Here is a 23,973-nt window from a genome sequence, read left to right on the forward strand (position 1 = left end):
TACACCAAGTAGTCTGTTTTCTCTTTTACCTTCTAATGCAATCTAAAATACAGAATCAGACTTAAACAAAACAACCGGAGAGCTGTGTTAACCTAAGAGAAGACCCCCGTTGGTCCTGCATTTGAACAATAGATGAGCTGAGACAACATTTTCTTTCTAGCAAGGTCTAGCCCGTGCCTCAACTCCCACCAATTAAAAACCCAAGAGGACTTGGAAACCAAAATCTGATAGAAGCTCTCAAGAAACACAACTATTGTTCCAATTAAAATGGTCATACAGATTTAGTACTAGGAGATCAACGTCTTCGCATGCCTCTTCCACCACGACCACGGAAGGCTGCTCCACCACGGCCCCGACCAGCCATTGCATTGGCAGCAGCTTCACCTTGTGCACTCTCCGACTGGTATTATTGTAATCAGAAAATATGGTTAACAGATAAGCCTTTCAAATGAAGCTACCATATAAGATTTATATAACAGAATAAAGCCAAACTTATCAATGCACTACCAAATAAAATTCCGTATTAAACAGCCAGACAAAGCGACTATTATTTTTCGAAGAATCACATCAAAGAGGCATTTACATGCACAGTAAGTGTAAATCAGATTGACCCTCTGGTTCCCGGGCTACATTAGCCAAATAAATCCACAATATTCTATTGAATCATAATCTATAGCATGCATAGTGAAAAATCTGAATTATGTTCATTTAAGAAATAAAAATTAGAAGTTTTTCCTAACAGCATTGTAGCAATAATGATCAGCAATATATTGGAGCAAATGACCAAAGGCAAATTAAACCTGATCAGGGTACTAATAATAAAACTTCAACTGATATCGTAAGGCCATACTTGAATTGGATGAATGAAATATTAAACCAATAAGAATTATGTCATCAGACGTTGGTTGTGGCCCCTCAATGCCCCACCTTCCTAAGTCATTTACATGAAGCTTCTCAAGTCTCAATCCATAACTTTTAGAAGTTTGAAGCTTAAAATGCAACATGACAAAATTGCAAAGGGCAAGTATCAAGGTGTATCTCCCTTATTTCAAGGGAATAGGAAGGCCAGAATGGACCAAGGTGGATCTTTCATTAACCGAAAAAATGAATAATCTTCACATTTGCTGATTTCACTTCTACTCTTTCACTATGGGATCACAAGCAAGAAATAACTCATGGTGAATCCCTTAAAAGAAGATCAAAACATGAATGCATCTTTCTCTGGATCTCATTGCACCTGACAGAGACCTTCTCTGGCATGCCCCATTGAGCCATCAAAGCCTTTTTCATAACAGTCAAAAAGGAGAAAAGTAAGATTGATTGATTCAATCTTGCCTAGCAAAGGAACCTCCAAGGCATCCCTGAAACATTATTGGAGTATGGACATTATAGATCAAGATGAAACTCAGAAAGCAACTTCATTTTTTCCTTGAAAGAAACATCTAGCCCATATTACTCTCATCATTATCTGTGCCGACATTTATCAATTTATCAATAGTTTATGCAGCCTCAGTCTTAGAGCCTAAGCAGGCTTGCTAGCTTCAAACTCTTGAAAAAAAAAAAGTTCAATAAAATGAAACACTTGTTGATATCTTGCAAAATGGCATGACATTTGTTTAGACATATAGTTTCCCCTTCCCTACAAGGCAGGCCTGCTATGACTTGAACAAACCAATAACTGGGATGTCCGGTCTTTTCCCAATTATTTGGGTTGGCTTTATGAATCCTCATCTGCCGATATACAAAATTTGAATCCATTTCATAATTTTTGAAATATTTTCATAGCCAGCTGTCAAGCTGACATTAACCTACACCTCTCATCTGATCTTCGAAATGACCACAGTGACATTACTCCTTATGGCAAATCACGAAACAACAATAATCCTTATGGTAAATACCAAGGTTCGCCATCTCGGTACCGGATCCCATACAGATAATATCCTATTATAGTGTCGGTACGTGGTTCAGTACAGTATGGTAGTGTCGGTCCATGATGGTACAGCATACCACTACAGTACCGGTATGGTATGCCCCATACCGGGTACAACAAACCATGGTAAATACTAAAAACTCAACTTGATATCAGCTTCCCATTACAAAGAGTTGAAGAATGAACAATCCAAAAAGAAAAACTGGGGATAATATTAAAATACCAAAAGGAGTTTGAGAAAAACAATCAGCTACAATTGTTAAACATTAGTCATTACAATTCAGGGTTTCTAACCACGCATCACTTGATATGATATTCCATTCCTTTTCTTTCTTTCTTTCTTTTTTTTTGAATTGATGAAAATGACAATATTGTAGAAACAAACATAATAACAGTCAGAATCATAGATTAATATGCATCAGACTGAGAGTCAGGAACAAAGGACAAGATCGTTAACTGCTAGCGTGCAAAGGGAGCATGTGCATATAGTATCTACCATTGTAACTTCCTATCAATAATGTCATAAAGATAATAAGAGTCAAAATTGTGTATTGCTCATAATTCATTGTAAGTACTCATCAGATAGTATTCCCTTTTATAAAAGCAAATTACCTTTGGATTTTTAACTGTCTCATCCACACTGAGTATAAGACACGCAGCTTCTGTTGCAGCATTTATAGCATTTATCTGCAATGCATGTTTCGGTCACTACCAACATTACACAATGATGTAACAAGGGTATGAGGAAGCAAGGTAGATAACACACAGAATGTTTACCTTAACAACCGCAGGTTCCCACACGAAGTTAGCAAAGGAATCTGCAATTCCTCCAGTGTTGATATCTACACCATAGTTCACACCTTCACCTGTTATAAGAATGAAAGTGCATATTAGTATAAGAGAACATCCTATTACTGTATGAAGAAAAAGGAAGAAGCTAACCAGAAGCATGTTTCTGTCTGAGCTTATTTAATACATCAGTTGCATCAAATCCAGCATTATCACAAAGTTGTCGTGGAATAACCTGTGCAGCAAGACAATTGCTCAAAAGTCAAAACTAAAAAAAACAGAAATAGAATGCCTTTTTCCTCCACTACTAACATAGCATCACAAAAAAGAAAAAAAAAAACAAATAAAAGTAGGATCAGGAGGGAAGAGATGCTTGAGTTGTCATTTGGCAATGCCTTGACTCTCCACCACTAACATAACATTGAAAAAACTGAAAAAAAACAAATAAATAAATAGAAGGAGGACACTTGGGGAAGGGATGTTTGAGTTGTGACATGGTGAAGTATATTACTTGACTGATGAAAGAGTACCATTTCTATTGACTTGTCATTTAGATTCTTTTCCTTCCATAAAAGTAGTGTCAGGAGTTCAGAGTTCCTATATGCTCACAATATGTTCCTAGACAATGCAACTGTATCGTACAATCTTTTACACTTACAGTTCTATATGGGTATGTATTGAGTTCCAGCTCAGAATAGAGTATAACAAATATTGGCTCATAATACAGTTAGCCGAATTGCTCCAGTGGCTGTGCATATCAAGTATACTCTCAGCATTACAGGATACAATTTTTGAGCCTGATAATTTCTGAAAAAGTTCCATCAAAAGTCATGTCAAACAGAGAGAAGGACAAGCGCAGGCTAGACGCAAATGTGAGTCCACTGCCATGATGAGAAACAAATAATGCTGCTCAACAAATAGTCCCTCCATGAATATCAGCTGTGTTAGATTAGGGAAAAGAACTAACAAGGAAATGCATTGGCTTGTTTGGCTTCGGGGTTGCATGGTTTAGCTATATGATGATGGAGTTGCAAAGGAGTTTGTCACCAAAAAAAAAGGGGGCATCCTGGTGCATGAGGCTTTGGTCATTGGTGGGTATGGGAGGGCCAGATGCATGCAGGCTTATACCTACATGCATAGAGGCTATTTCCATGTTTTGAATCCATGACACTCAAGTCACAATAGAGCAACCTTACCATCATGCCAAGACCAGCAATGTAAAGAAGTTTTCCCTTGAGTTGCAAAATTACCAGGAGATTGTCATGATATTGCATAGGCAAGCCATCATGCCAAAGGATGCTGGTTCTGTGGCTAGTCACTAAAAAAGGAAGGTACTCAGAGGAAAAGTCTTTTCCTTAAAATGACCTTTCAAAAACAAAACAATGCATTAAATGGTAATTGCAGAAGTTTCTAGAGAGTGACAACTTATCATTAATGCCATTCATATCTATTGTAATTCATTAGCAAGACTTTTTTCATCAAATTAGATAAGCCATGCAAGAAACTTCAGTCAATCATCAGCTAAGACCAATATTCAATAAACAAGTGTATTCACATATTCCAGAAAATGTATTTGCAGACATCAGTATTAGTCGAACTTAAGCCCACAAAGCAACATAGATCTGTTTGTATCCTAGCTAGCAGAAATAGTGACAAGCAAACCAACTTTAGGCTATTAGATCCAAGGTAAAAAAATAGCATAACCAATGCATAAGTCAGCTAAAATATAAAGTATATCAAGACAGATGATCAGGTATGGTTCAGAGTGAAAGGAAGCTGCAAGCAAGAGATGAATTGAGAATTAGATTTCAGTTAATATAACTGTCAAATGAAAGACAAAGTAAAGAATCAAAGTTGACATGCAAATTTGCGATTCATGAATGCTCAAGCTGAATAGGTATTAGCACCAACAGACTTCAGGACAGAACCAATTAACTGAATGGAAAAGAGGCATATATGCCTACCTCAAGAGCTTTGGCATATGAGTTAATAAACAACTGTGACTTCCCAGCTATTGTCCGTGCATGTTGTCTCAAATATCGGCTTATCTCCATCTGCATTACTAATAAGAAGATTAACCTTCACAAAGATAACATATCAAATGATATCATGAGGCCAGAAGTAGCTTACATCTATAGCACCACCACCAGCCACAACAGTGGAGTTCTTTAAAGCCCTCCTCACAATCATGATGGCATCATGCAGGCTCCTTTCAGCTTCCTCGATGAACTGAGACAGATTGATAATAAATTAAACAAGTAAATGAGCCAGACTGTAAGAACCAGCAAAACCAAGCAGAAAGCAAACATTTTTAGCCAAAAAATAGAAAAACCTGATCTGCACCACCGCGAAGAACAATGGTTGCTGTCTGACCAGAGGGGCAGCCACTGAAAATGTTAAACCGTTCATTGCCTACTTGTTTTTCCTCAAATACTTCACAGGATCCAAGAACCTATAACACACCAGAAAATAAAAAGCACATGAAAATAAACAAAGTTTTTAAACACAGAAATATGCTAAAATAATGTTGCTGGTGCCATAGATTATCCTAAACAGAATCACCAAAAAAGCCACCTAGTAAAAAGGCAAAATAAACAAGGAATTAAAGAAGCATGAGAAAACCTCATCAATAATATTGTTGACAGAAGTCTGCACAGTTCCACCGGTCGCTGCAGCAACACGTTGCAGATCCTCTTCTGTTACACGACCAGCACAGAAAATATCCCTATCTGCAAAATACTGCATACATGCTAAACTGTTATGGTCTTGGACATGTTACATAAACAAGTAATACACCTGATCTGAGCCAAAAGGGCAGAAAAGGTATGCCTATCTTGGCAAAGCTTGACATTTCTAGTCAATTTTTCTTTCATTCTAATAAGAAACTCGGCCCATTTAACTCATCGAAATAGAACAGGGGCAAAGGCCAGAAATAGCAATTGAAGAAAGATACCTGTGTTGCAAGGTCACCAATTGCCAATCGTGAAAGAACAATTTTTGCTCCACTTTTAACACACTTATCTAACTTGTCATAGATGATATTCCATTCAGCATCAACGATTGATTGATATTGCATAGGGTCTGATAATCTGTAGAAGAACACATGAAAGAAAAGGAATAAGCAAGAAACAGTGTAGCAAGTAATAAGGCCAAGAAGCATACCTGATTTCTGCATTTTCTTTCTCTGACTTCAACTCTAACTCAATGTTTAACAAAAGGATCTTTGGATTAAGAAACTTCTTTGGTTGCTGCTCAAAACCAGCATAGGAAAATGTCTTCTTGAAAGCAACACCATTGACAAGAAATGAATCTCTCATGTTACCCCCTGGCACCTATAGAAAAAAAGACAGACTTTAGAGTTTGATATATCACTTTCTGGCCAGATCTTCATTATCCATATATGATTTGTAAATATCAGACTATGTTCTATTTTATTCTATTGTTTTGCAGAACCCAAAAAAGGCATTTAAATATAAAATATCCCACCTCCAAGCCAATAATTTATAATGAAACAGAAGCAACAATCCTGATGGATACAACTCATGGACCCCAACATATAGGCCCCTCCTTCCCCTCCTTTTCCCCCTATTACCCCCATTTTTAGACAAAGTTTAACCTGAACAGTTATTACTGTGTCCTTTTGGTGGAAATGTTATCATCTTATTTAAATAGATAAATAAAATAGTAAAAGACCAAAAGGTTGTCTGAAAAAAGAAATTGTATGCCTTGGTTGGATTGATGCAGATGGAAGGGAAGATTTGGGATGCATATTGAAGTGTTCTTACTGGCAGAGAGAAAATATGATGGAATACGAAGATTTACAGGAAGGTTTATTCATTAGAGAGATACATCCGCAATACTTCCTGTCTTTGTCAACTATACTAACACCTTCCAAAACATTGGAAATAGGATATCTATCTTCTTTTGGTGGTGTGTAGCTTAAATTAAATAAGTGCAAGAGAAAATGGTACTACTAAATGACAAGTATATTGGTTTGTAAATATTATGTCATTCTCAAAAATAAAAGGAAAAAAAAGGAATTTAACTCGGTGAAATAAAAGGATGTTTAGAAACTCTTGTTATTACTAAAAATAATCACAGGATTTAGCAGTAACATGCATCACAATAAAAGGAAAATAAATTAAAAGATTATTGAACCCAAAAAAAATTCCAATAAGATGAAAATAACCTTTTTAATCCCAATTAAATTTAGCCTATCATCATTGCCAATAGCCATGACAGCATCAACGACCATGGAAGCAAAAAACTCCTTCTCACCACCAATAAGTTTTGAAGAGAGTGTTGTGGCAGCACATTTTGCCAATAAGGTTTTCTTTTCTTCAAGGCTTTTCCCCTCTATGCTAACAGCAAGCTCTTTAATCTTGTCAATTGCCTGTGATGCATATTATCCAGTTCTTAAGTTCACAAAATAATAGATTGCAATCATACAAAAAGAAAAGAACACTGCGATACGGACCAAATAAGATGCAGTCCGATAACTTCGAATGAGATTTTGAGGGTGGACTCCATCCTCAATGAAAGGCTTCGCCTCCTTTAGGAACTCACCAGCAAGAAGCACTACAGTGGTGGTCCCATCACCAACCTACACCAGATTGTGTTGTGGAACTCCAATATAAGTCCCTAGTGTTACCTCTTTGGAATAAAAGTGTTACAGAGACAGAACAGTTTGTAGATCTAGATAATAAATTAGTTAATTACATGGAAATACAATCAAAATTACAAAGTTTAATAATTTAAAATAAGGATTAAAAAAATGCATTGTCAAAAGGTTCATTTGCTTATTTTATTGAAACAGCAGAGACAAATTAAGATGCATTTATACCTTGAGTACATCCCAAAAAATTATATTATTTAATATCTGGGGATGTAACTGTACACATTGCAGCAATCATACTCAATAACAGCGTATATTGTATAGTTTCAACTGTCAAGTACAATAAAAGCAATATACCAGTAAACATCATTGAAGAAACAAGAAATAAAATCAAATAGTCTCTGAGGTAAACAGAAACCAATACTGTATCAACATATTACCCAAGTAGATAAGGTAAAAGTGCAGTCAAATGAGCAAGGAACATGTACAAGAAAAAAGCTCCCTGGTCTACAGACTAAAACGGTCAACGCCAACCAGCATTCAGAACATGACAGAGCCCATGAGGAGCACGAGAATTCTCACCTTTCATATAAACTGAGAAGAAGATGTTCGAAAGTAAAAAGGTTAAAAATTAAATGCGTTGCATATTTCTTATAACTGCAGCTTGAAGTGGGAAAAAAGAAAATCAGTACTCAACAAAAACCAAGAAATCTGAATCTCTGATAGAAAACCAAAATGAAACGGGATAACCTAATAGGAATGAGCTAACAAACGCAGCAAAAAAAAAAAATCTGCATCTATATAGGATACCAACTTTACTGAATTCATTCTGAAAACATGATTTCTCTTTCAAATCCTCCCATAAACAAGAAAAAAGTATGTGTTTGGATTCAAGAAACTGCAGACACAATAAAAAACAAGAAGAATTTTTCATTCCCGAAAGCATCTATACAGCCATAATCGTGAAAACAATATTTCCTGACTAGACTGACAGGTAATTATCCAATATTTGTCAGGTTATTTCTTGCACACTCACTCAGTGCTTAAACCATGTAACAACTGCTTCTTTCACATGTACAAAGCACTCATTAAATCAGAACCAAAACCCTAGAGTTCGGAAAACACATAAGTTTCAATCGTTCCCATCAAAACCCTAGAGTTCGAAACTTTTCCTTTCGGTTCATTCAGGGGCATCCGTTCATTAGCACATAATGGGAAAACTTCCTTTCCTGCTTCTTTATTAACAACTGGCACCAAATCATGGAATGTTTCTGAGTTACCTCGGAGTCCTGGGACTTGGCGATGTCGACGAGGATCTTGGCGGCAGGGTGGATGATGTCAGGAGCTTCATGATGGTGGCGCCGTCATTAGAGATGGTGGTGTTGCCCTTGTCGTCGTGGATGAGCTTGTCCATTCCGCGAGGCCCCAGCGTGGTGCGGACGGCGTCGGCCACCGCGGTACAGGCGTTGATGTTGCTCACCACCTGCGCCCTCCCCTGGGAGGTGTCCGTCCCCTCCTTTAGCAGTATGATCTGGGGTTGCTGCAACCATCAAACGAAAACGAAATCCAGATCGTTATATAAATTTCCTCCTCTTTCTTCTTTCTAGTATACCAAGAAGAGAGAAAGGTACCAGCATCGCCGCCATTGGAGCAGAGGAAGCGGGGAGCGAGAGAGGGAGAGGGAAGAGAGCGAAGGAGGGGAAGAGAGGAGTGGGCGGTGGAAGGTTCGAGCGAGAGGGCTTCAGAAGAGAGGAGGAAAGAAAGACGGCGTCAATGGGAGTGCGATACTGGGGTTTGCTTCGAGCAACGGGCGCCTGTTTGGCTCCCTTGAGTTGCCTTCAACTCACTTAAGCCTTACTTTAAGATGTGTGAGGATGATGATATGGCATGATTCAGGAAGGTTTCAATTATCTCTTGTTTTTCTGCGTGAATATATTCCCCTAAGGCTAAATGTGTTATCTTTTACCCCCCATTCGCAGGTAGCGCTAGGTCGAGTTGGCCTTAGCATGCTTGACCTTGATCTAAACTAATTTTATATTTTGGATAAAAACTCAATCTATTAGCTAATCAAGTCGATTTGAAATAAATTATGCTCTAGATCAACTCAAAATGTTCGGATTCAAATCAGCTTTATAATCCGAATCAAGCATCTGGCTATTCTTTTATAGCTACGCTATAATAAAATTACTATAAAATACGAATAAAACTAAAAAGAGTTGGTTTAAACTTGAATTTTTATTTAAAAACTTTTTATTTTATATAAATAATTTATCATTCTTAAGTTTATAAACTATAATTATTGAAGATATTAAATTACACTTGAGGCATTATAAATAACAATCTACAAAAAAAAAAAAACATGAAATAGAAATATTTCAAGATAATTAAGTAAAAATAGATGAGAGGAGATGTTGTTTTCTAGATGAAAAGAGAAGAGAAAAAGATTTATATGGATATGAATATTTCAATGAAATTGAGAAAAAAATATTTAATATAAGGAGGAGGTGGTTTAGATGATTGCTATTGTTTAGCTAGATTGGATTAGATTTTGGTGATATAGAGCTATTTTTTGTTGATTCAAATTAGATCGGGTTCAGACAAGTTGGAACTGGATCAATCACGGATCAATCTTACCTATATGCAGCCTTATTCCCACCCCATTTTATGGGAGCAAATCTAATAGAATTGTATCCTCAACTTCTTTTGCAAGTGGGGAGAGCTGGTACTACTTGAACTAGACTATAATGTTTCTCTTTGAATAGATTCAGAGGGAAGTCTAAACCCGCAATGTCTACTATAATAAAAGTTCTAAAATGAATTGAAAGAAATCTGTTTTATGAAAAATGCTAGAAGTCATATATAGTTGTCAAAATTTATTGATGGAGAAAGAAAAAAAAAAGATTGAAAGTCGAGATAAAGCAAAAGGAAGAAGAAGATATAAGGTGTATTTGGTTAGCCTCTAAAAAAATATTTTTTATTTTTTAATTTTTAAAAAAAATAAAAAATAGTATTTGATAACAATTCAAAAAGTAAAAAGTAAAAATCAAAAAATTAAAAATATTTGCTTTATGTGGAAAATAATTTTTTTTGCTTTCTAAAATTTGCTTTTGCTTCTTCTCAACTTACCCCAACTCCAAATATTTGTTGAACTCGATGACCCCATTGCTCCAGGAGGCCTCCACCCTCTCCAAAGAGCAATAGATGATCAAATTGCCCCTATCACCGTAGACCTCGAAATCGATAGTGCTGGTGAGACAAACACCCTCGATGCTGATGTAGGTGACCTCAATGGCATCGTGATCGAGGCGATCATGACAAAGGGGAGAGAGGTGGGTTCCGAGTTGGAGACACGAGCGCCATTGATCTCGAGGGCGGTGCCCATATCGCAGCGGAGGTGGGAGAGGGTGAGGCAGTGGGGCACGGCATCGGTGATGCAGGGGTGATGCAGACGTAGAATAGGTGGCTCTCGAGCCAGGAGGAGGGGCCGATCGCTTAGGGCCGTTGAGGAGGAGGCTGCGGAAGGAGGTGGCGGAGCTAGCAGTGCCCCATCGGGATAGGGGTATGACAGCAAGGGAGAGAGATCATCAGGGACCGCGGCTAGTCCTTCTTCTCCTCTTCAGCGGGGGCGGCGGATCCATCATCACCGTCCTATCAGAATTGATTCAGCATCCAACTAATGATGATTCCATCATGGATTCCAAATTTCCTCTATCGCTGTCCTTAACTTCAATCAAGAATTAGGACAAAGTTTTAGGATCAGAGTAGGTGAGACGGGAGGCGTTCCAAGAAAGATGATACGAAGCGAGAGGATGACTCCACAATAAAAAATAGCCGCATCTTAGTTACCAAACATATTTTTTACTTTTTTATTTTATTCTGTAGTAAAAATAAAAAAAATAAAAAATATTTTTAAAAAAATAAAAATCAAAATCAAAAAGTATAACCAAACGCACGCATAGTGACACCTTAATTCAAACATCTGAACCACATCTTCGAGTGGATCTCTTAGACTTCATCGATTGAAAAAAGAAAACATGTAAGAATAAAAGAAAAATAAAAAAAGAGAAAAGAAGAAATAGTGAAGGCAAAATTGAATGCAAGCAGAGAAAGCCCAAAACCCACTTTCTCTTCTGAAAATTTGGAACAACTGCTTCAAAAAGCAACTTTTTGATCCCGGAGTTGAATTTTGCTTGTTATAGTTATAGAGATTTTGCGCGAAGGTAGCTACGAAAAGCAGCTTTTGGTACGAGCCTCACTCAATTACCTTTTGGCACTCCGGTCCATTAGATGTCTTGATGTCAGTTTGAGCCTTTCCCAATTACGTAGCTTCTATTAAATTGCTTTCTGAAAGATTTAGAGATTAATATTAAATAAATTTTATCTAGTTCTTTTCTTTCTCTATTCTTTTCTTTAATTCAGTGAAGACTTAGGTGCTCTAAGATTATCTAAATTGATTAACATCCAGTCATAGCACTACTCAACATATGTAATTGAGTCTTCAAGTGCAGCCTTACCATAAATGATCTGGCAATTCATTTCTTGCATGGCTGGTAGAGACTCCATGGTCAAGAACATTCAGAAACATAATATTGTTCCATTTTGGACTGACAATGAGAGTCTCAAGGTAACAATGATGTGTTATGCACTGATACTTTCTTATACTGTACATGAATAGATGTATCAAAAAATTTGTGTCGAGAAGATTCTGCACCTCACATATGACTAGTGAACTCCCTAACTTTCTTCAATGAGATGTTAAAGAGGAGCTGCACACTCTGTGCATGCTTCTTTCCATGTCTCAGTTGGAAATATAGATGAAAATAGTCCACATATGAGCAGTGTCAAGCTGTTACAGTGTGCCTGTGCTCAGAAAGCCATTTGCTCCAATACCTCTCAGGAAAAAGGAACAGATGATAACCGAACGATTCCACATCACAAAGGAGCACTGGAGCCACAGATGATTGGACAAATTGCAGTCTTAAAATCTTCAAAGAATTTTTGCTCTGAAAACCTCTGAGCACGCTTTCTTGCCGCTGCTGCGATAGCAAGTCTCTCAGTCTCTGGCATCTTTAAGATCTTTAGGATAGCGTCAGCATATTCTTCTTTGTCCGAAGCTAGAAAGCCTGTTTGATGTCCATCTTCTTCTTGAACAATATCCATCTTTGGCCCAGCTGAATTATGGGCTGACAAAGAAACAGTGTTATCAGGTGTCTCAAAGAAATTAGTGTTTCTATGAATATGGTCAAATGGATGTCTCAGGCAACCAAATCGACACACTCACCAATTGGAATGGCTCCGGCAGTCATGTACTCCACTACACTTATGCCAAAATGTTCATCTATCATAGCATGAAGCCCTGCTACAGCACCTCCTAGAAGCTTCACCAACTCCCTGCTTAAGCATACAGGCATAAGAACCAGAAACATTGCCAGTGATAGGTAAATGGAATTCCTCAAAAGACAGATGGAAGTAAATTTCCACATGCACCAAGACCATTAGAATCAAATAACTTTATGGATACAACATCGAAAATTTGAAATGCAAAAGAAAATAACATTTAAATCACAAACTCATGGTTGGAGGTGGACTTGGGAAATGCAAATGACATAGGACTTGTTTCTTTCAGCATCCCAATGTTCCAGTTAACCTACAATATTTTTTTAAAAGAACTGTGGTGGAAATATTACCGCCTGATTTGAACCCAAGAACTCTCCAAATGCTGGAAGAGGGGTGCCAAGTGCCGGATCTAGAACCTGCTGAATCCAGTTAATCTAAAATCGATCACATTACACTCTATTCTACTGCCATGTATCATTGAGACTCCCATCTAGATTTTTAATATCAAATGGCTCCATTAAGGTGGTGTCAACTCAAAGAATAAAAAATTACTCGTGGGTTGATGGTCCTCCTCCTGCATATGTGGATTATTCTGGACTAATTCTCAAGCTTCTTGAATAGTTTGTGGTTTGTGTGTCAAAGATAAGAATTTACTGCACTAATAAGTATCTGTTATTGCAGCTCTCAGCATATGGCCAGGCCAAGTGGAAGAGTTACCATTGTGTCTGGACAGAAGTCTCTTCAAATTTTTAAACTTTAGTTGCTAGATGAGTAGAACAAGTCTCATATAAGCCAAAAATTTCAATTTCCAAAGTAATTTAGAAGGTAATATACACAAAGAGATAAATGTCAATATCTTCTATGGTGCGTATTTGCTTAAATTCTAATGGATATTTGCCATCAATGAAAACCTGACACATGATGTTATGATATGAGTACAACAAAAATAATAATAAGAAGAAGAAGAAGATAATAATGCAATAGCACCACTAATTTTTAGAGATTGATACTAAATTAATGTGATAGCAACTGTTGGATTTTGAATCATAAAGAAGACAAGAGGTCAGGATGCCATACTGACCTGTACATCACATCCTGGTGGAACTCAATGTAGTCATCCATATTTAATTCTCTCGATCTATCTTTAAGCTTTTTTAATCTTGCCTGGTCCTCCTTATTTCGACAACTGCCAACAAATTGGAGCTTTGGTCTAGGCAAGTTATTGTCCAGTCTTTGAACAGCAAGTGAGAATGCCTCCAGCTGAACAGCATGTGCCTGACAAAGTAAAAGTGGCATGAAGGATGAAAGTGAGTATCAAGGCAAAAACCAAACACAAGTGCTGAACCTGTGAATGAAAAATATAGAAGTACATCATTCACAAATGTACCTTTTCTGGACGAAATTGGGAAACAGATATAATTATAGGAGATTTGGCTGGCCTGTCCAACGGAAGCATCTGCTCGAACATCAAATCAGTTGTTTCTCATGAAATAACCTTTACATAAGTGCACACTATTTAAGAGACAAATTCACATCTCAAACATCCACAAAGAGCATAAATATGGATCTAAATGATAATCATGATGAAACCATATATTAAAGCTATAATGACCTGAGGTGTAGAGATACATGGTGGCATGTTATAGTTAGTGGAGGTTAAATACAATTAACTACAGAACTCACAAAACAATAACCATTTCTTAATCCATTATGCTCGACCTGGTAAGCATTAGTCACCATATTCTAGGTTGTTAATTTGTAATATAGCTTCTAAATCATAAAGCTGTCACTTGCAAGAGATATGTTCAAGTTCCAAAGACTGGTTATATTACTTAATGTAAATTCTAATAAAGTAGGGAGTTTCCAGCAAAGCCAAAGGTCATTAAAAAACTTTAACTAGCTTTGAAGAACTCCTGGCTTTGTGGCCAAACAAAGGTTTCAAGTGCCGGCTTGCTGGGCTAGTACTGGCACCCAGCACGGGTGAGCATCATACCTATTAAAATCTTATTTTCACTTTAAGTTTTTTCTCTTTCTTTTTTTTTTTTTAGGGGTTTGGGGGAATGGCCATGATTTGGCATGACACAGCACGTCATGCCGGCGGATGACAGGCACAAGTACTGGCGCTCACTTTTAAAGCCATGGGCCCTGCTTTCTTTGGAGGAAGAGCCTTGTGAGGAAGTTGTGGGTAGAAGTACTCCAGACACGACTTAAACTCCCACATTTTTGCTGACTGTTTCATTTTCAGAATATATAATGTGAATTTTACATTCATCAAACTAAGCCCTAAAAAGGGACATAAGTGCCCTTAGCATTTGAAAGTAAAAACATGCTATGAAAGCAAACAACAAACTCAATTACAACTATGAATAATGTGTAGAAGAATAAAGTTGCAGGACACAACGGTAACAGAAATTAGTTAAGAGTCACATTTACCATCACCATGATAGAAGGTTCCAACAGACATAAAAGACAAAAAGGGAAAGAAAGCTATAAATGATGATTTATCTGCTGAGGGAGAAGACGCTAAGCCATATTCCAAGAAGCATAACCAAAATATGCAAACAGACATACCTGAAGAGCTGAAGTATCGCATGGAGGATATACTCTCCTAGTACGTTCAGGAATCTTCCATAACTTTTCAATATGAGATCTTGTCCATGAAGAATTCACCATTGCAAGATGTGCACAGGATCCGACCAACCCATACAGCCAACTGAAGAATGTATAATAGAGGACTTTGCATCGGGACAACCAAATGCTGCCTCAAAACAAAAAGACAAATCAGTTGACTTTATCTGCATGTGTCAAACAAGCAAAGATGTGCATGTGAATTCATCCAAGACAAAATCAACTATACAGAGCACGAAAATTACTGAGCCAAATTCATTCTTAACATTATGACCCTCAAAGGCAATTTTTTGGAAATTTTTACAGATGAAAAGTATTATCATTAATATTTATCTTTTTTAAAAGATTTAGAAGAAGGGAAAGTTGCATGTATCATCCCGTTTCAAATATATCAATGGTGACAGTTAACTGAATTCTTACCAAAAAAAAAAAAGTTAACTGAACATACATACATACATTACATTAATACATGCATGCATGCATACATATCTTTTTCCTTCTTTGGTTCAGTCTAAATACCATCCTAGTGGTTTCTAAAGTTGACAAGTTTATCTGCCCCTTTCAACATATGCCAAATCATTCTCACTCGTTAACTCATGTTACAATACATGAAAATCTTGGATATTTCCATCATTTAAGCACAGAAAATACAGTTCTGGTTATCCCTTAATCCCACATCCTAGAAAGTAAGGAAATTCTTCAAACATTCCAATCAACAGAAGCTTTGGACTTTCCAAGTTCCTTTCAGGTTTCCAATTCAAAGTCTCATGTTGTTTCTCTCCGAGTCTCTGACAATGAGGAAATCATAATGGACATATTAAGAAAATTTAGTCAGATTTCCATCTCCAACATCTCTTGTTTTCACCAGAAATGACAGTGATCTATAGTGGATAAGGTTTCGCAAGGCACCTATCTTCTTAACTGCAAAAATTTGTTGTGTTTATCCCAAGGATCAGGCACCATACCATCACATCAACTCTATACTCATAAAATCATGAATGAAAGCCTCTGTTGCCACCATACTGCAGAGATTGCAAGAAGTGTTCTACAAGAGAAAAGAAGCAAACTAGCAACCCATGTAACCATATTAATATTAAGTACTATCATCATATTATGCTTTGTTGATAGAGGACCATCTAATAAGAAATTTAAGCGCACTTCTATTAAGAGCAAATATAGAAATTAGAAAATTTTATTTTATTTGGGAATTAGAGAATTTTATTTTTATGTAGACTCTAGGACTAGAATTAGAATTTTTATGTGGACTCTTGTTAGAATTTTGATTTGTCTATATAAACTCATTGCTATGCTAATTGAGAATGCAGTTTGCATTATTGAGATTTGAGAATACAAAATATTGAGTTGCCCTCTCCCTCTACCTTCTTCTCCTCCTCCTCCCTCTCTTCTCTTTCCTCTTCTTCTTCTTCTCCTCTCTCCTTCTTCTTTCCTGCATCAATTTGTATTAGAGCTTGTTTTGTTCTGCGTCACATGATGTAAAATGTCAAGGCAGGTATCTAGGCAACCCTACCTAGGCAGGCTGCCTAGGCAGCAAGAGAACATTGCATGGGAGTTTTCTTCCCATTGTCCTACAAAACTAGGGCCCATAGTAGACAAATACTGATCTCATTAGAACACCATACATTTAGTTAGAGGAGTCGTCTGTCAGACTTGTCAAAGCTTTCTTCTGCTTAAATTATTACAGATTCAGGAAGCTTCAATTATGATTTATGCAAGTACTCTCCATATGTTCCCTGTTTTTATCAATTGTTGGGATGACTGATTCGCATCATTGCACTCAAATCCACTATAATTCTCATATTTGCTTGATGCAAATAAAATAGTTATTATACTCATAATCTTGCTTCTGCAACTTGGCTCCTTATGATTTAATAGAAACAACAGGTAGTATTTTCAAATGCAAAGCACAATTTTATCACATATATATGAACAAACTTGCAGATGAACTGTTAAGATGTTCTGGAAGTTAGAAAAAAGTCCAACAGCAAATAGCTACAAGATCAAAATAAGTAGTTTCTGCAGCAAGTCAATATATTTAGCATTTGTAAGGCATACCTTTTGGCAATCAGAGCATCATTATTGTACATCGAACTACATTGGCGAACACGAGAAACCATGTCCGAGCTTATAGTTGGATAATGAGTATAGCAAATAACTTTGCACCCAAACACCCGAGCAAGCGGGTATGTAAAAGCATAACCACTTGTGTCAAAATAATAATGCGGTGTAAATTTGCATAGAGCCTCCCATGAAAGATAAACTGAACCAAGACTCTGTCCAATCATAGTGAAGTGAGGATACGTCCGTTCATCAATCCACTTCCTTCTAGACAAGCGAACAACCTAGAATGACAGTAAGCATAAGAACCATTCAGATGGTTGAAACAAATCAAGAACTACAAACTAAACAAACATTTGAGTTGTCTCTTCATCAAGTTCCCATCTGGAAGTTTCCCCTCGAGGATTTCATAGAGCAGTATAATGGTGATATGATTATGAATAAACATTCTTTTAGTTTGCTTGCATGGAAAAATTGCAAGTCTGATCACCATGTTCATCAAGTAGAATGCAGGTAATCCAGACTAGATGAAGCCATTGAAAGTAGTATTATCGAACTAAAATAAGTAATTTGTTCTTCCCAACTTTGGCCACATGAAAAACTCTCTAAATCCTTGAATCTACAAAGACTCGAATATTAGCCACAACTTTCAAAATACCACACCTGAATCTATAACTTCTTGATCGAAAGCAAATTGTGTAAACTTAGAGATAGATTATTGAACAAAACATAAATCTCATCGAGATTAAGTTACTAGGCATCAAAAAAAAAAAAGCGGACCAGATTCAATTTTTAAGCCAAAGAAGAGATCTTTGGACAGGTACCTGAGGTGGGTGAAAGAGCTTGACACCGAAGCGATCGAGGGCCCGGTCGGCGAGGCTCTGAGGCGAGGCGTCGTCGCCGGTGTAGACGGCGCAGTCGACGTCCGGATTGACCTCTTGAATAGCCCGCACGGCGCACCAGAGCACTCGCTCCCCCCGCCGCCGTCGTTGGTGTAGGGATGGAAGAACCCCACCGCCCTTCGCCTCCGCCGCCGCCCCGAGACCACTGCCGAGGAGAGGGAGGCGAGTGTTAGTGCGAGAAGAGTCGAGGACAAGGTTAACAACACAACCCAGATCGTCATCGCTCCTGGCCTCTTCCCACGCTCTCGTCTCCACGGCGACGCAGCACAAACAGCGACAACATTTGGGCGATGCGAGGCGGCGACCGCAGGAAGAGAGGAAGATAGGCGACCCGCACTCGCTGAATCCTGAGCTGCCACCCGACCTGAATGTCGGGCGGGCCAGGCCAGGTTTGGGCCAGGCTGAGCCTAGGGATAATAGTACTGTTTCAGGCCTAAGCCCGACTGGCCCGATCTCAGGACCTCTTTTTCAGATCCGAGCCTGCTCCATACTAGGCTTCCAGATTGGGCCATAGGAGGAGTGCATTGGGAGAGGAGACGTGGGACGGCGAAAAGGCCGAGACATGGGGAGGACTTGAAGAGGAAGCGGAGAGGTAGGGAGGAGATAAGGAGGTGACGATAGGGCAATAGGAAGGAGGTGAGGGCCGAGGAGGTGGTGGAGATGCCAGGAAGGAGGTGAGATAGGGAGATTGGACAACATAAGAAGGCGATAGGGAGGATCGGACAAAGTAAGGAGGCGATGAGGAGGATCTTAGGCCATACAATGATGAAGATCTTAGGCCGCACAATGAGGAGACGAAGATGTCAGGAAGGAGGCAATTATGATCCTATCGATGTCGACGAGGAGACGAGAACGCTGAGAAGAAGGCAAGCACACCAAAGATGAAGAAGATGGATGATCAAGACCTAGAGTTGATACATGGGTTCGAGCTGGGTCCTGGCCAGATCGACGTAAATCCAAGCCCAACCCATTTTTAAAACTAGATTGATTTTTAGGTCCAACCCGACCTGTCAGACTGAAAGTTATGGCCAAAGCCCATTTTAAACGAGATGGGCTTAGGCCATTCGAGAAATGAATAAGTCTAGTTGCCATACCATTCTAATCACACGAACTAGAGGAAGTTCTTGTGTAATTGGCCAACATTGCATGATACTTGTCCCTGTCGGGCCCAACTCTGTAACCCAAAGATGCGGCGATGCTTAACCTATTTTACCTGTAAGTTAGATTGAGTTATCTGCTTCATAAAATAATCAGATTTGAATATAAAGTTTTAATTTATTTAACAAATAGGTTGGATTCAAATTGATAGATTTTTGATCTAATATGTATCCAATTAAATTCATATTTTGTCTGACTCAATCCGATTGCCAACCAGGCTTTAAGTTAATTATTTTATGGTAGGCAGCAACAGACTTGAATGCGAGATAATGGAGAGGAGAAAATGAGAAAATCGCTATTTTATTCTTCTAAAACTTGAAATTGGTGAAGGGTAGGGAATAGTTTCCCTCCAGAATGCCCAGATTGCATCTAAAAATTTTCTTTAATGTTCTACTTGTTTATGGATCAAATCCTTACCTGAATTGCAGTGGAACCAGAGATCAAATTTCAAATTATCTGATATAAACCTTTACGGAGGCCTGAATATGCAGATCCTCTATTTCGCATGCTCGTCGGATGCCGCAGGAAAGTAGGATGACTCCAATTCAATTGGCTTCGCAACTCAATCAATCGAAAGATGAGATGTGATGATGTGATACCTCACACCAGCAGATAGGATGCCCAAGAAGGATCTATGCCCAAGGAGAGGAGGCGGCAACAAAGGAAGAGATGTAGAAGATAAAGGACCTCTCTCTTCACACGCCTGTCTCTCTCTCTTTTTCTTTTCTCTCAATTTGATTTGTTTGCTATTCTATTCTCTTCTCTCATGCATAGATAGAGACCCTCTCTATTTATAGATGATTCTCATGATCCAATGAGAGGAGGACTCTTTATTCAAATCTGATTTGAATTGGTTCAATACTTATGAAAGAAGGACTCCTATATAAGATATAATTGCCATCACTTATGACATCCACTTTGCACCCACTCCCACACCCACTTGGGACGTCCCAAATAAGCATCAAACTAATTTTTGATCATGCTTCATGAGTAGATATTCCCAGTGCAAGTAGGAATACTCATATCTCATCCAAAACAAGTTCGATTCGAATCCGATTCGAAATCGGTTCGAAATAATTTCGAAAGGCTATCAATCCTAAACTCTTTAGAACTTTTGTACCAAGTCTAACTTGAATTTTAAACCTATTTAAGTCTAATTAATTCAGATCTAATCTAAATTAATTAGTATTAAATCCAATCTTTCATATATTTCATGGATCATAGATAGAAATTATTTATCTCTGGAATTGAACCTGAATCTCATGTGTAGTGCTAGCTAGACATAGTCAACTCTTCAATCCCGTTTGACCCATAACTGAATTCTCAATCAAGTTAGCTTATATGTTCAATCAAGTCAAGTCTTCCAGATTGGACATATAAACATAGGTCAATTTTTTTCTACTTTGTCTGACTTGTGTGCGTGACTCCATAAGTTCAAACACTAAGCCGGTAGCACAGGAACCAATTTCTGCACTAATCGAGATACCATCTAGCAATAATTTTCGATGTCCAGATAGGTCGAATTATCGTAAAAAAATATTTCAGAATCCATACTCATAGTTACCACATAATTCATCCTTTTGATCCTGGATGCTCTAGAATGGTCTCAGGTTAACTATCAACCGAGATTGCTTCATCCATATTGTATTTCAACTTTTCAAATCCATCTCATGGATTACCTGGTCAAGACTTTATTAAATTAAAATACAGCGATACATCAACTCCAATAATTCGGAGAGGTCAATCCCATTTTGATCCACACACAGACTTCGCAAGTACTTGACTGTACCCAATAGCCTTCTGTCACTACATTAAAAATCTAGGTAGTTCGGCACCAAAGCACGGTGAGTTGTTTGCAAGTTACTATGATGATCTCAGGTCTGAAGGATATTTATATCCATATATTTCGTGAGCAGCTCTTGACAGTATAACGCTCAGTAGGTGAGTCATTTGTTCAGTGACGTGTACCCTTACATCTCACCTGTATGCCATACTAGGTCACCACACTCTTTGATTAAGAGGACAACCAACCCATATGGCACACAACGACCTTCACTCGATAAACATCATCGTCCTGTAATGACATATCATTTGATCGTAAACTTGTTTAAGAACTATACGATAAATCCTCTTTTTATCGTACACTAGCATAGTTTTAGGGACTTCATCACAGTACAAGAGTTCAAAGAAGATGTCACTTTGTGATAAAAAATATCAGAATAATTATTATTCAATAATCAATAATTCATATACAAGAATGAACTCAATCATCATATGATTGATTTTAGGACATAATTTTCAACAACTCCCACTTAGGCTAAAGTTAATCGGGGCAGTATCTTATACCCATCTTCTATTTGAAGTCATCGAACTCTTTGATCTCGAGAGCTTTAGTGAAGGGGTCGGCTAGGTTCTCCTTTCCGTCGATCTTCTGAAGTTCGACGTCACCTTGATTCAAGATCTCTCACACTAGGTGATAGCGGCACGAAATATATTTAGTGTGATGGTACGACTTAGGTTCTTTGCCTGAACTATGACACTGGACTGTCACAATACAGCAGGATAGGACCATCAATGGAAGGTATAACTTTCAGCTCGATAATAAACTTTCGCAACCATACTGCCTCCTTTGCAGTATCCGATACAGCAATGTATTCTACTTCGCATACAGAATCGATCACAATATGTTGTTTGAAATTTTTTCAGCAAATAACTCCTCTATTCAAGGTAAATACATAGTCCGACATGCTTCTGCTGTCATCATAATCTGACTGAAAATTAAAATCAGTATATTCCACAAGTTCCAGATCAGAATCTTCATAGATAAGCTATTGGTCTTTAATATTTTTCAAATACTTAAGAATTACTTTTGCAATCTTTCAATGATTCTCACTCAGATCTAACTGGTACCTACTCACTACCTCTAGTGAATAGGCCACATCTGGTCTCATACATTTCATAGCGTACATGATAGATGCTACTGTCGAAGCATATGGTATTCTACTCATGCGCTCTCTCTCCTCAGGAGTTGTCGGACAATCCTTCTTGAAAAGAGTAATTCCATGGCCTATCAGAAGATAGCCTTTTTTGAAATTATCCATTTTGAACCACTTCAACAAGATGTCAATGTACGTGGATTGGGACAATCCAAGCAATCTTCTAGATCTATCCCTAGGATGTAGGATGCTTCTCCCAAGTCCTTCATGGAGAACTGTGATGATAATCATAGCTTCATATTCTGTAAAGTCGGAATGTCATTTTTCAGTAACAATATGTTATCCACATACAGCACAAGAAAAATGATCACAAAATCACAAGCCTACTTGTTGACGCAAGGCTCTTCTCCATTCCTAACGAAGCCATACGTTTTGATTACTTTATCAAAATGCATGTTCCAACTCCTCGATGCCTGCTTAAGTCCATAAATTAAACTTTTCAGTTTGCACACTTTTGACTCGTCTGTGGATGTGAACCCTTCAGGTTGTATCATATACACCTCTTCTTCCAGCTCTCTATTAAGAAAAATAATTTTGACATCCACTTGTCAGATCTCATAATCTAAGTGTGCAGCGACAGCAAGCATAATCCAGATGGACTTGAGTATTGTCACAGGAGAGAATGTCTCGTCATAGTCAATACCATAACGCTGACGGTAACCCTTAGCAACTAGACGGGCTTTATAGGTCTCTACCTTTCTGTCCCTCATCTTTTTCTCTTGAAAATTCATTTACACCCTATAGATTTTATCCTTTCGGATGGATCAACTAGTGTTCAGATACTATTGATCTCCATAGACTCCATCTCAGACTTCATGGCCTCAAGCTATTTTTGAGAGTCGGGCCTTTGCATGGTCTCCATATAGGTGATCGGATCCTCATCATTCTCATCAAGTTCAATAGGATCACCATCCCGAATCAGAAAATTATAGTATCTGTCCGGCTAATGCGGTACTCTATCGGATCTCCTTAATGGTGCCTCTATTGGCTCCGAATTCGATTCACCAATCGAATCCAATTCTGTATGTGTCGGTCTTTCCACCTCATGAACTTCATCAAGTTCAATTGTATAGGCATTAGCTCCTTCACCAAGGAACTTCTTTTCCAAAATGACTGTCCGGCTGCTGACAAACACTTTTTATTCTGCAGCGAGGTAGAAGTAGTATCTTTTATTTTTTTTTGGATACCCTATGAACAAGCATCTATCAGACTTCGATCCAAGCTTATCTGTCTTTAAACGCTTGACATAAGCTGGACACCCTTAGACCCTAAGATGTGAGAGTACCGACTTACGTTCAGTCCATATCTCATGTGGAGTTTTATCGACAGACTTGCTGGGCACCTTATTCAAAATATAGCAGACAGTCTCTAGAGCATATCCCCAAAAGGATAGTGACAGACTGAAAAAGCCCATCATGGATCGGATCATGTCTAACAAGGTTCGATTTCTCCTGTCGGATACACCATTATGTTGTGGTGTTCCAGGAGGGGTCCATTGTGAGAGAATTCTATTCTCTTTCAGATATGTCAGAAACTCACTGG

At 38.1% G+C, this 23,973-nt stretch overlaps 2 protein-coding genes across 2 annotated transcripts; both read right to left on the reverse strand.

Moving 5' to 3' along the window:
• On the reverse strand, positions 1–9,131 carry LOC105057732 (T-complex protein 1 subunit eta). Its single transcript, XM_010940428.4, is given in 15 exon segments — positions 1–400; positions 2,543–2,617; positions 2,708–2,796; positions 2,873–2,954; positions 4,684–4,773; positions 4,850–4,948; positions 5,052–5,171; positions 5,342–5,458; positions 5,673–5,808; positions 5,882–6,051; positions 6,909–7,112; positions 7,197–7,322; positions 8,615–8,676; positions 8,679–8,874; positions 8,966–9,131. Coding segments are annotated over 15 exon segments (1,686 nt in total). The 5' UTR covers positions 8,981–9,131; the 3' UTR covers positions 1–295.
• A 2,777-nt stretch (positions 9,132–11,908) lies between these two features.
• On the reverse strand, positions 11,909–18,624 carry LOC105057742 (GDP-Man:Man(3)GlcNAc(2)-PP-Dol alpha-1,2-mannosyltransferase). The gene is given in 8 exon segments (XM_010940435.4): positions 11,909–12,517; positions 12,616–12,725; positions 13,753–13,946; positions 14,059–14,127; positions 15,243–15,429; positions 17,373–17,659; positions 18,200–18,348; positions 18,351–18,624. Coding segments are annotated over 8 exon segments (1,395 nt in total). The 5' UTR covers positions 18,499–18,624; the 3' UTR covers positions 11,909–12,266.
• Positions 18,625–23,973: the final 5,349 nt, after the last annotated feature.

Source organism: Elaeis guineensis, chromosome 2 (genome assembly GCF_000442705.2).
Source record: "Elaeis guineensis isolate ETL-2024a chromosome 2, EG11, whole genome shotgun sequence".
NCBI classification, from domain to species: Eukaryota; Viridiplantae; Streptophyta; class Magnoliopsida; order Arecales; family Arecaceae; genus Elaeis; species Elaeis guineensis.